The 14,176-nt window shown below is 41.9% G+C and overlaps 1 protein-coding gene across 1 annotated transcript in view; it reads right to left on the minus strand.

The window, feature by feature from the left end:
* The window catches only part of si:dkey-261h17.1, a 63,736-nt gene that overhangs the window by 12,772 nt on the left and 36,788 nt on the right, over positions 1 to 14,176 (minus strand). Inside the window, exons 2-4 of the mRNA XM_034173102.1 lie at positions 10,951 to 11,028; positions 10,340 to 10,560; positions 4,312 to 4,389 (exon numbers count right to left, since the gene is read on the minus strand). Of these exons, the coding sequence (XP_034028993.1) occupies positions 4,312 to 4,389; positions 10,340 to 10,560; positions 10,951 to 11,028 (377 nt within the window). The remainder of the gene's footprint in view (positions 1 to 4,311; positions 4,390 to 10,339; positions 10,561 to 10,950; positions 11,029 to 14,176) is intronic.

A 14,176-nucleotide genomic window follows, 5' to 3' on the forward strand; every position in this document is an offset into this window, starting at 1 on the left:
CACACAGAAAGGCACAGGTGGGAAGCATTCCCACAACCTTCTTGCTGTGAAGCAACAATGCTAACCACTAAGCCACCTTGCTGCACCACTTAAAAAAATAAATAAAAAAAATAATAATAATGAAAATAAACTTCTCAGACCACCTAACTTCCCAAATATCCAAAATCAACACCACTTACTACTCCATCAGTATATTACAACAGTATTTTACTATATATTAGACTATGGAGTCATTTTTAAACAGTATGAGAATCACTTAAGTTATAATATGATCATTTAACACGTGATATTTTACCAAAATGCTCAAGGACTGCTAGGGGTTGCTCAAGGACCACCAGTGGTCTACTGACCACTCTTTGAGAAAGGCTAATCTACACAGAAGTAGACGTTCTATAAATCTAATACAAGCTCACATGGTTAAAGGCCCCTTCACACATAACATGATTGACACCGACTGAAGCACAAAGGAGGAATGGCATGCCACTTGTGAAAAATCGGAGCTGCCTCAAATGTCTTGTACAGCTGTTGCTACAACCATTCGCACACACAAGCGGCCAAAAGACAGTAAATGCCCTGCGCGTGCCCATTTGACCCCTCTCTCGGCAGGTGTTGGCCAAATTCCAGGTGCCACACACGATCATCTAACACCGCTTGTCCACTTAGACAAGGCGTGGCTATTTGCACACCTGGCATGATAGTAGACCGCAGGCGACCACACTCGAGCTGTCTGTGAAAAGTGTCTAAGTGCCCCACACACAAATGGCGTGTGGAGTGTGTCATCATCGTCTGACCCCAACACAAATGACTTGTGGAGTGTGCCTCCCCCCAACACACACACACACACACACACACACACACACACACAATGAATCCAACATTGTCAGCTGTGACTGGGGGTTTTGAAGTCCGGTTGCTGTCCAGCACAGTGCGCTGCTGGACCAGCTGACCGCTGTGTCCTGCAACTCAGCTGGTGAACACACAATGCACATGTGTGGGCGGGCGCTCATGAGGACTGGCCAGTGTCTGAAAGCAGGCTCATGCCACTTCCACCATGTAAATTGTAGTTTACATGACAGTAAATTAAAGAGTGTAAATTAAATAAAACACATAAGGGTGATGGTGTGAACTCATTCATGTCTGTTCGTTTTGCTCATAGTTTACATAGTTTAAATACATAGTTTAAATTAAAATCGAACAAAGCAACGAGAGTGAGCCTTTTTTTCTGTGACCTGATGAGGTCCGCAGACAATGGTGGGTGTGTCCCCCTGTGACATGCAGCTGTTCAGATATATGTGCTCGCAAGTCACAGCCGGGGAACAACTGTACTGGCATATCTTTTCCATGAGGTGGGGACATTAGCATGCTGTCCTCACGTGGAAATAAATTAAAACATATCGCTTCAGCTGACCGTCGCAACAGATGCTGGTGAATATCGTGCCATGCAGAAAATCACCACGAAGTGCATGTCACTGTGAGATTTCCCCACATTGTAATAATTAAAAACACATATCACATTTGCAACGCGGCCACCAGTGGAATACTGCGCGCTGGACATGGCATGCTGGTGAATGTGTTCATGATACGGGAGTCCACTCTTCATGAGAGCAGCACATTAGGTAATTCATGTAAAACATAAAAGGGAGAACAGTAATCCTCGTTATTTCATTACTTCCTGGTGTACGTCTAGGCAGAGGCTAAGTCTCCGCTTTATAATTATTATTATTATTTTTTTTATATATTTTGCCCCACTGCTGTGTGCCCGACTTTCCACGTGCTCGCACTGTATTTGTGCACGTGAGCACGAGTGTGCACAATACCATCACCGTGACATCATGCACACCTGTGCGACCGTGCGTCCCTCCCGACAGCAGGTGGAATGTTTCGCAGTTCCCCATGTCATTTTTGGTTCGCAGATTTTCTTCCAAGTTTCTGCATCTTTTGTGTTATGTGTGAAGGGGCCATAACAGACTGTTGGAAGTACGATGGTTTATTTATATATTTTTCCATTGTTTTGTGTCAATAGATGTTTTAAGCTGTTTGTGCCAACTGGTCAAAATGAAGCCAAGCGTCCTGGAGCCAAACGTCTCTAAATTATGTTCTAAACAGGTCAATATACTGTGCTGCACAAAATTTGAAGACACCTTTTGATAAAAATGTTTGATATCACAGCAGAGTACCAAAAAGAAATGTATTTTTGTAGGTACGTGGAAGGTTGGCAAAAAATTGCAGTTAATTATCCATTACTCTAATTTATAGCTGCTTAAATTGTAATTTTTAATCAGTGGTTAATATTTTTTTTATTTTTAAGTTCTTTAACGTTTGGCTAAAACATCTGGCACAGCAGTTTGCACTTAGGTCTGTGAAAATATTGGACACATTTAGTTTTTAGACCTGGGTCCAGTTTTATAAAGCAGTCTAATCTTGTTTAGTCGAATAAACTCATTTAGTTGACTAATTTTTTAACATTAGTCGTTGCACAGCTAAGGTTTTGCATTACCTGAAGTTTTTAGCCTGGTATAGAGGAGGCTAAACTTGTTTCAGTTGACAAAACTTTAGTGTCTTACTTCAAAAAATGGCGGCTATCATGTACCACCACTTGATGGAACACTCATTGGCACCCCTACGTCACTCGTATTCCTCCAAAAGGAGAGCTTCCTCTGCTTTTGGCCATGATTGCAGCAGACGACTATCGTGATGTGTTTGTGACAGTTCTCACATTAGCCACCGGGTGTCGCTATTATGCTGAGAGCATTGTGTATGCAAAAAGTTTTGATGGAAGTGTAGAAGAAGAACTGCTAGGCTAAGAGCTAAGCACGTTGTTCTGCAGTTCATAAGTGTCCATAAATGTTAATAAAGCCAGTTATTGAAACAAAGTCTGAATAGTTCATGACAACGACCAATCTAGAAGTAAACAAAACTCTCACGCATTGGAGGCGTTTCTTGGCAACGGTGCTCATGAGGCCGCTATGCCCGTGACAATCGTCGACTAACATAAGATGGCTAATCTACAAGTTTAGCAGTCGATGTGATTAGACGGATAATGTTGGGTGACTAACCGCAGTCAACTAAGTAAGTTTAATAGACTAAAAGATTAGCTTTATGTAAATGGACCCAGGTTTTCTTTTAACAACTTTTAACAGTTTAATCATTTAAATGAATCAAATAAACAGGACTAGTTAAATGATGCTTAAGGGTGACTGTGCAAGTACAACACAACTCAAACATTTTGCAAAATGATTGACATTTGTGCTTGTTTGGATTCTTGCTTTAAGCTTTTTATTCTCTTCCTTTAATAGTCGCTGTTGACTTGAGGAATTTACAGGGGTAAAAATAGGACCATGCGATTTTCCACTACATAAAAGGAATGCTGCTTTGTTAAATGTGTTCCTTTTCCACAGACGTATCTTTCAGAAGATACACTAAGCCTTGTCTGATGAATATAGCCATTTTTTGCCACATGCTTTTTGAATTAATCATCAGCTGACTAAGGTTTCTGACACTTTAATGTTTACTTTGAGGCTGAGCGGGACAGATGATTTGAGCAGAATGCACCTTCTCTTTCAGCTATATTTCAATAATGATTCAAGAATGTGGATTGGAAAGCGACTTGCTGCTTTGCCTCTTTGCACCTGGATTCACACAGAGTATCACAAACTGTATACTACACTGAAAAAGCACATATTTCTATACTCCAATGTGTCATTTAGCAGCTGATGCTCTATGAAGTACAATGGTGAGAAGCATGAGGTGCCAAAACATTTTATGAAGTAGTTTTTAACGAAGTCATCTGAAAACGTCCGTACGTTACATAAAATAATGGAAAATGAAACCACACCCGTGCAATTCCTCCATGTGCCTTAAGGACCGTGGAGCAAAAGGAGTGCCAAGAGAGGAAACATTAGCTCTCTTCTCCATTTGTTTCCTGCCCGGAGCACAACCTCAAGATTTATAATGCTTGAGGAATGCCTGAGCAACGTCTGTCTTTATCATGGCCATATTTCTATCTTGACTTCTTCAAAATGTATTCCTTTTGTTCCGAAAAGCAAAGGAAGCAGTTTATTCCACTAAACACACACACAAGGTGCATCGGGTCAGATAAAGGTCTTGGTAGGAAACAGATTTCAGCTTTCTCCTCATGTTTCACGATGTGGTTTTAATTGGAGCGTGCAAAGATCTCAGCCGTAGGACTAAAGGAGGACTCGTGTAGAGAAAGTGATACACTGTGAAATTAATAATGGCAGATTAATGTTTTATGACAATATTCTCCTCGCATGGTCTTATAATCATCATCTACGGAATTGTAACACTCACACAGTCATTTGTTATCACCGCAAACTTGACAGCAGTCTTCTGCTCAATGTCTTCTTTTCCAACACACCTTACAACAGGCTGTGGAGAAAAATGAAAGGAGAATCAAGGATATTTTTTAAAGAGATGCAAGGTATAGAAATAATTTTGATATAAAATGAAGAAATAAATTGTAAATAACTGACAAATCACAAGCCCAGAGCTATATCTTGCAAATCATGCCAGGCAGAATGTGAAGAATGTCATGCCCATTTCCTGATTGCGGCCACTGGTGTGTGATGGGTGGGAAGTACAGAACCCAGTGTAGTCCTAGTGCCGGCCCCGATAAATATATTCAGATATACATGTGAAAGGGTGGCAAATTTGTGCAGATGTCAGGAGTTAGTGAAGGTGGATAAGTTTAAATACTTTGGGTCAGCTGTTCAAAGTAATGGAGATTGTGTCAGTTGCTGGTGGAGTAAGACTCAGTCTTATCACATTCTAATTCTGGGTATGTTTAGTAAAGCATAGGACGAGCTTAGTAGCTCTTCTTGTTGTGAGATGGTGGTGTTGGTAGTAGTTCATTCTGGCTGACTGATTTTTTGCTTGTTCTCTTTCTGAGCTCACGCTGAAGACGAGGTGGCAAACTACCATGACCTTACTAGTAGGATCGTGCGTCATGGGCCTCCTGGATCCTTCCGTTTGTAGACCATTCATCTGGTCGTATTGGGTGTTTCCATGAATGTGCCATGTGGATTTTCATGGGGTGGTGTGGAGATCTGAAGTATGGTGATGACGTGTGGAAGACTCTGGAGGACAATGACCAGTTCCCTCTAAGACTCTACTGCATTGGTACTTCAGAGTCTGTTGACCCTAACCCTAACCCTAGCTACAACAATTTTGTCTTTTCATGTTTGACATTTCTTTGTTATGTCTTGTTTTATTTATTTGGTTATTGTTAATATCGCTAAAGCAGATGGTCACCCCACTGAGTCTGGTCTGTTTGAGGTTTCTTCCCATTGTTATCAAAGTGCTTGCTCATTGGGTGGGTAAGGGTAGACTTTATTCTTGTGAAGTGCCTTGGGGCAATGTACATTGTGATTTGGTACTCTCCAAATAAATAGCACTCAATTGTGGTGAACAGTGTGCAGGGATTGTGGAGTTTGTGGAGAAGAGTGGCAGGAGTGATTTGTGATAGAAGGGCAAGAGTGAAAGGGAAAGTTTTAAAGCTGTAGCAAGACTGCCTATGTTGCATGGTTTGGAGGTGGCAGAGCTGAAGATGCTGCAATTTTCCTTGCGAGTGACGAGGACAGACAGGATTAGGAAAGAACATGTCAGGGGCAGTGCAGGGAGGACTGTTTGAAGACGAGGACCCTGTTCAGACTGGGGCTGGTGATTTCTGGATTCAAACCTGCTTGCTTTCTAGCTGGATAGCATTCAGACCTGTTTTCCCAGTCTTGCTCATCCCACACATGCATCCAGATTCAATCTGGATCAAGCTAAAATCAAGATGTGTGTTTATATCTGTACTTGTGCTGCATTCAGATGTCAGAAAACCCATCACAGTGGTCTTTATTGCAGAATTTCTGTCGTTTGCAGCGGCGGACTGCAGGTGATAACATGAGGCACTGTCATTTTTCAGTGATAACATCACAGACAGTTTTGCTTCACTGAAAGATACAACAGAGTTTGAACATTTTGCACAGCATTCTAACTTTTTGTGAGGTTAAAAATAATTATAAATTAATTGTCTGAAATAGCACACAAATTTAGTTTAGTAGTTTCAAACCAGGTGATTCTCTGCACTTAAATAATCCAGCTATTATGCTTGTTTTTCCTTCTCCTGAATGACAAAACACAGCCAGCCAGCACCTCTGGCTGTGACTGTGGCAGTAGCACACAGCTGTCAAAAGTAAAAACTTTTCAACTCTGGCTGGTTACTGGAGCAACAAGGACAAACTGGATGTTATTTTGTTTTTTAATGAGGAGAAATAATGGACAGTGACAGATGGATTATTTAACTGCAGAGAGTTGTTTGGCTTTAAACATGTAAACATAAATTTGTGTGATATTTGTGTGATATATATGACATCCTTTCACTGGCTTTCTATCTCTGTGAGATCAGATTTTAAGGTTCTGCTATTAACCAATAAAATTATTCATGGACTAAGACCTCCCTACTTAGCTAACCTAATTAAACCCTATGTACCGGCCCGGGCTTTGTGTTATCAGGGTGCAGGACTACTTTGTGTCCCTAGGGTGAATAAAATGTCTGCAGGTCACAGAGCTTTCTCTTATCATGCCCCTGTTCTGTGGAATGATCTCCCTGTATTAAAAGAAAAACAGTCAGATTCTGTAGAAACTTTCAAGTCCTGACTTAAGACACACTTATTTTCCCTTTTACGAGGTCTGTCCGTAAAGTATCGTACCTTTTTATTTTTTTCAAAAACTATATGGATTTCATTCATATGTTTTTACGTCAGACATGCTTGAACCCTCGTGCGCATGCATGAGTTTTTCCACGCCTGTCGGTGACGTCATTCGCCTGTGAGCACGCCTTGTGGAAGGAGTGGTCCCGCCCCTCATCGGATTTTCATTGTCTGGAAATGGCGGAATGAAAAGGACTTTTTTTCCATCAGAATTTTTTCAGAAGCTGTTAGAGACTGGCACCTGGAAACCATTCGAAAAATTTATCTGGCTTTCAGTGAAAATTTTACGGGCTTCACAGAGAATAAGGACTTTAACTACAGGTTTAAGGACCCTTTTAAGGATGGTCGGTGCGCCGCGCTGCGAGCTGCGACGATGCGGCACAAACCACTGGATCATTTCTAAGCTGATGGCTCTGTGGATACGAGACCGTCGTGTGCTCTTTCTCTGGTTATCACAAGACCTGGACATCAGCCATTTTCCGGCAGATTTCACTTTTAACAAGAGATTTTGTCATGGAAAGCCGCGCGGAGGCTTCACGCGTCACGCCCAATTCGCTGATGAAGCGAGACAAAGGAACACCTCCGTTTCGACGTGTTAGAAGACAAGTTGGGACATGTCTATCTCGGCTTTCAGTGCTTACCAGTCGAGTGAGTATAAAAGAACTTGTGGAGAGCTGGACATGTCCCAACTTGTCCTCTAACACGCCGAAACGGAGGTGTTCCTTTGTCTCGCTTCATCAGCGAATCGGTCGTGACGCGCGAAGCCTCCGCGCGGCTTTCCATGACAAAATCTCTTGTTAAAAGTGAAATCTGCCGGAAAATGGCTGATGTCCAGGTCTTGTGATAACCAGAGAAAGAGCACACGACGGTCTCGTATCCACAGAGCCATCAGCTTAGAAATGATCCAGTGGTTTGTGCCGCATCGTCGCAGCGCGGTGCACCGACCATCCTTAAAAGGGTCCTTAAACCTGTAGTTAAAGTCCTTATTCTCTGTGAAGCCCGTAAAATTTTCACTGAAAGCCAGATAAATTTTTCGAATGGTTTCCAGGTGCCAGTCTCTAACAGCTTCTGAAAAAATTCTGATGGAAAAAAAGTCCTTTTCATTCCGCCATTTCCAGACAATGAAAATCCGACGAGGGGGCGGGACCACTCCTTCCACAAGGCGTGCTCACAGGCGAATGACGTCACCGACAGGCGTGGAAAAACTCACGCATGCGCACGAGGGTTCAAGCATGTCTGACGTAAAAACATATGAATGAAATCCATATAGTTTTTGAAAAAAATAAAAAGGTACGATACTTTATGGACAGACCTCGTATATGGCTAGCGTACTGGCAAAGTATGGTACTATCCTTCCTACCCTTTTAAATAAATTTTATTAGTAAACAGAGTCCCCAGTGTTAACTTTATTTAAAGTCTGGGACTTTTAGTGAAGCTTAGGACTAGTGGCTGGCGATCACTTTAGTATTTCTTCTGTTTTTCATGTTGCTTAATGCTGACAAATTATGCCTTATTGGTTGTCTTTCTGCCGCCTGATTCTGTTTTTTTTTTCTCTCTTTTGGGGTGCGGCTCCATCCAGAAGTGGGGGTGGGCGTCTTCTTCTGCGGGCCTCCCAACCTGTACACCAGCACAGACTCCAAAAAATTTCCAATATTTTTGGATTGTCAATTGTGTCAGTAGCATGGCCAAAGCAGAGGGTCACCCCTTTGATCCTGGTCTGCTTGAGGTTTTTTCCTCAAATCATCAGAGGGAGTTTTCCCTTACCACTGACGCCTGTGTGCTTGCTCTAGGGATTGGTAAGATTAGACCTTACTAGTGTGAAGCGCCTTGAGGCAGCTTTGTTGTGATTTGGTGCTATATAAATGAAATAAATTAAATTAAATTTCAGAAATCGCCAAGAAGACGATCAGGGGTAGGCAACCTGTTCCAGAAAGAGCCATGAGGGTGCAGGTTTTCTTTGCAGCCACTGACTCCACCAGGTGATTTTACTGATTAATATCACTTTGAGCAGATGGAATCAGTTAATCAGTGAAATCACCTGGTGGAGTCAGTGGCTGCAAAGAAAACCTGCACCCTCATGGCTCTTTCTGGAACAGGTTGCCTACCCCTGATGTAGAGGAAGTAAAAGTTGTAAAAAGGTTTCTGTAGGTGAACCTGTGGAAGGATCACTGTGTCAGCACTGGTGCATGATCCTGGATTATTGTAATGCTTTATTTTCTGGTCTGCTGCAGTCCAGCATTCGAGGTCTTCAATTGGTACAGAATGCTGCTGCCAGACTTTTGACACAAAGTAGAAGGGTTGACCACATTACACCCATTCTGGCGTCCCTTCACTGGCTTCCGATTTCTGCCAGATCAGATTTTAAAGTCTTGTTGTTAGTTTAGAAAACTGTTCATGGACTAGCACCTTCCTACCTGGCGGACTTGGTTAAGCCCTACATACCTGCGTGGCCCTTGCGTTTGCAGGGCGCAGGGCTTCTGTGTGTTCCGAGGGTGAACAAAAAGTCTGTTGGGTATAGAGCCTTCTCCTACTGTGGTCTGACCCTTTGGAACAATCTACCTGCAGTTATTAGGCAGTCTGACATGGTGGAGACTTTTAAATCAAGACTGAAGACCCACTTTTTTAGATCGTCTTATTGTTAATCTAATTTGTTTTTATGTTTGCCTTGTAATTTCTTTTTATTCTACTGTGTTTTATCTTTTTATTGTGCCCTTCTTGATTTTAAATTATTTTGTGTTGTTATGAATTGTGTGAAGCACCTTGGGGCGACTCTGTTGTGAGATGGCGCTATATAAATTAATAAATTGAATTAAATTGAAAATTGAAAAAGGCATTCATTTATAATTCACAAAAAGTTAACTTTTTATGTTGCCATCAGAACCAGGGCCTCCTATTTTAACAGAATGCTGTGCAAAAGGTTGAAACTGTCTCCTGTATATATATATATATATATATATATATATATATATATATATATATATATATATATATATATATATATATGTATATGTGTGTGTGTGTATTTTCCTCTGAGAGCCAGGTTCTTTGCTTGTACCCCCCCAGAAACAAGCAACTTAAAATACAAAAGAAACAATGATCAGCCCTGTTCATTGCTGAGAACCAAAAAAGACTGGACCAGGCCAAGGAAACACCAGTGTAATACCTGGTTGTGACAGATGGAGGATTCCTTTTGGTAGATCAGGTAAGCTTGGGGTGGGGGTGGGGGGGTTGACACTTTTAAATAAATTTGGCAACATCTAGCACTGGTGCATGATGCTAAATGTGACATGACCCCTACCACTAAGAAAAAAGATGATTGCACTACAAACACTTTAACTAATAACTACAACTAATGGATCAATCATTTACTATAAACAAATCTTCATTCTAGTTGAATTACATTTTCAAATCTGACAACATAAAAACAATAATTGTCAGAAACGAGCCATCCAATGTCTGACTCAAGAGTGTTGACAACACTAATTCAGGAGGTTCAAAGGTTGACCGGTAACATTTGTACACTACAGAAACGTAATCACCTGCACTGGCTTGGGAGACGCTTATGTTTCATCAATGGCAGGGCCGACAACTGAAATGTCAGTAGATTGATCACCTGCACTTACTACAACAACAGGAGAAGCATTGGTGTCCGATGCATCCGAAGGCTGATCTCCATTCGGGCTGTCAGCATTCGGTGCAAAGGTGAGAATGTTGATGATGAAGGGTGCATCTGAAGGTAGCTCAGGGATGAGAGAATCTACATTCAAATTTAATGTGGCAGTGTCATCGACAGCAGGGGCGCCTGCATCTGGGGGTGCCGTCCAATGTGGTGTTCCAACAGCACCTTGTGATTAATGACACAATCAAATACGAGTTGGTGTTATACACAGGTAAAATTCCCAGAGAGCCCAGAGTCATTTGTCAGCAATCCAAATGTGTCACTTTTGGACATCAGTTTTAGTTTTGGTGGCAACAGTTTGGAAACACATGAGCATCTTTTGGGGGCTTCTGTTGAATTTTAAAACCCCGTTATGGATCTTATGTTATCAATCTAGTATAGTGAAGGGTCGAGGATGCAAAACATGAAAAAGTGTGACACCAAATCTCTAGGACTGTATAGGAGTTACCTCTGACCTGTGTCATCTTTTGACACTGAAATTCAAAATTAATGTTAATCTGCTCTCACACTCCATAGTCATAACTGGATGTTGCATGTTGAATATTTCCATCATACCAGCATCTGTACCATCATCATTTGGAAGTGGATCAGCAGCGGGTGCATCTGTGGCCTCGTCTTGACACAATGCCCCATCTTCAAGGAAGAGAGAGAAAATTAAACATCTTTGTTATTTATGACAAATCTTTATTGCCCACAGACACAAAAGCTTATTCAGTAGTGATGGGCAGGTCAGTTTTTCAAAATCTGCACCCACCCGACCTGTCATGAGAGCCAATTTGTGCCAGCCAATCTGCAAAAATATGCACAGATTGACAACCTAAACCTGACCAATGTCGGTGGGGGCTATGCTGCGTTGGAATCTATCCCATTCAGGCAGGATATGTTTTTGTATTTAAAGGCCTTGTCACACCTTGACAATCTAGCCAGCGTATGCCAACCGTCTTAAAAAGCGCTGGCATAAGTTCAATAAGTTAAGGGTAAGTTTTTTATAAGTTAAGAGCAAGTTGAAGCACGCTGACACACACTGAAGCTCGCTGATGTACGTCCTGATAAGTTGAGCTCCTCAAAAAATTTTGGGCATGCTGAAAATTTTCAACGCATGCCAGCGTGCAACTCACACGGTCCCGCACATGCTGGACATAAGTTGTAGGTAAGTTATGTGATTGTTGGCACATGTTTCTTGTAATTCACTCATAAGTCTAAATCCGTCCATTAATGCTGGTCATTGATTGGCTGAAAGCCGCGGTCCGTATGCAGAATGACATACACAGAAAAAATATAAAGTCTGACCTGTTCATTTCAGTCCAATTCACCATCACAGATGGGCATGAATCCACATAAAGCTCCTGATATCTGAAAATGACCTCGGAAAATCCTTTAATTCGTGGCTGGAAACAAAGCGTTTTAAAGCAAGTCCCTCTGTGGTTTTTCCTGCTGCAGGTGCATTTCTCATGCCGGTGCTGCGCTCTGATCGCACAGAAGCGCTGTAATTGTTTAAACTTTTAAAGTGCTGTCGCTGTGGCATGATCATCGGATGACCTGATCGATCGATCAGGGTGATCACGCCTGATTAATGCGCTGTTTAAACATTTAAAGTGCCGTGGCTGTTGGTGATCACACCACACCAACAGATCACACAGCTCTTCATTCTGATCACACCTGATGACGGCCAACTGGTGCTTTAAAAGTTTAAATCATCACAGCGTTTTATTATTCAGGTCTGTGATGACCTGATCAGGTCTGCTGATCCGGAAGCAGCCGGCGCTTTCAACATTTAAAGAGACACCCCTCCGTTCATTCATGACAGTGTTTCCCACAGCCAGTCCACTCATCAGCATTCTGTACACAATGAAAATGGTCCAGCAAGATAAAGAATGAAATTAAAAAATAAAATAATGTTAAATTACTCTGTTTCTGACGCGCATCAAATGGTGCAGTACCAACCAGAACCACTGGGTGGAAATGGGACTGTCAGACAGACGCTGGATAATCGTCAAGATGTGACAGCTGCATTAATTATTAAGCGTACAACAGCGTGTGCCAGTGTTTTTAATACGGCCGGCATACGCAGGCTAAATCATCAAGGTGTGACAGGACCTTAAGATGGATTTGTTGCTGAGTTATTTTAATGCCATGCTATACTTTAAGCAAAAAATAAAATACAATGCAGATTGTTTTCTGTTTTGGAGCAAGTAGTGGGTGATTTCATTGAAGAAAATTGGCCAGATGATGTGCACTATGTGAGGGAAAGCAGGGGAAGAACACTGCTGTGTGAGTCGCATGGCTCCGTAACTCGCACAGCTCCGTGAGTTGCATGGCCCTGTGAGTTGCATGACCCTGTTAGGCGCATGGCCCGGCGAGTCAAGCCGCACTGTCAGTGAAAGTACAATACAAATTGGGGTCAAAACGATTTGTAAATGAAGCCAAACTAAACATGTCCTTTGAGCACAGCCATGACTTCATGATAAATCTTCTGATAACCTGTGCCAGACTATAAATGTATTCTAATTAATATTCACTGTTAATTGTGGTTGGATGCAGAGAGATTTGTGAGATGCAGTGGATGCTACTTAATGCAGACAATATCATGCTGCATGGAGCACAACCTCTGACGTGTGTACTGTATATGTGTGAGAGGGACAGGGGAAGAGACAATGGAAGTAATCGCATCGGTTGTGTGTTTGTCTTCTTGTGAATGATCACATATCAAATATTACTCAGAATGCATAGCTACACAAAGGCCAAAAACACCATCTTGCAATGTGAAAAAAAGCAAACAACCCTACTCTAAAATTTAGTCAAACTTGCATACGTTTGCCAGTACTGATTAACTGGGAAGTACTGGTTGAAAGGTAAGACTCCTTGTGACTATGCTGCTTTAGGTTCAAACTCCAGGCAAAACCAATAAATGTGGATGAAGAATGTGAAAGAACAGCATTTGTCTGATGCTCATTTTGACTTTTTATGTGCTGTTTAGTCCAAAACTGCTCCCAGTATGTAGTTCTGGTGTCTTACATGGCAACTCCTAACATCTGTGTCTATAAATCGGCATTTTAATATTCAAATTAATCATTCATCCACTCCAAGATGCTATAATCTTTTTGACCATATACCTCATTAGTAAACCTTCTTCTTTTCCGAAGGGCGTACTATAGCCCAACCCAGCAACATCTGGTGTGCCCTGGTCAGATCCCCATTCCACAACAGGCCAACACATACAGACAGGCAAGCATTCACCCGTAAGGTCAATTTACAGTCACCAATTTGACTAACCTGCATGTCTTTGGACTGTGGGAGGAAACCCGGGTTACCAGTCAAACCTACTTATATGTGAGAACACACAAAATCCACACCGAAATACACAAGCTGGAATCAAATTCAGAACGCTCAAGCGTTGACCACTTCCACTGTTCTGGCTTTGCTGTTTATCCAATTCAACAGTAAAACTATTACTCTCCAAATAAGCAGAGAACTGTGGAACAGGGGAGGTGATGGTCTAGTGGTTAAGGTGTTGGGCTTGAGTCCAGAAGATCATGGGTTCAAATCCCTACCTGACTGGAAAATCACTAAGGGCCCTTGGGTGAGGCCTTTAATCCCCTATTGCTCCCGGTGTGTAGTGAGCACCTTGTATGGCAGCACCCTGACATCGGGGTGAATGTGAGGCATAATTGTAAAGTGCCTTGAGTGAAAAACGCTATATAAATGCAGTCCATTTACTGTAATGAAAGCAGGTTGTATTAGCAAGTCCCATCTTAAAATGTTGTATTATTAGGACCTATCT

Source organism: Thalassophryne amazonica, chromosome 6 (genome assembly GCF_902500255.1).
Source record: "Thalassophryne amazonica chromosome 6, fThaAma1.1, whole genome shotgun sequence".
NCBI classification, from domain to species: domain Eukaryota; kingdom Metazoa; phylum Chordata; class Actinopteri; order Batrachoidiformes; family Batrachoididae; genus Thalassophryne; species Thalassophryne amazonica.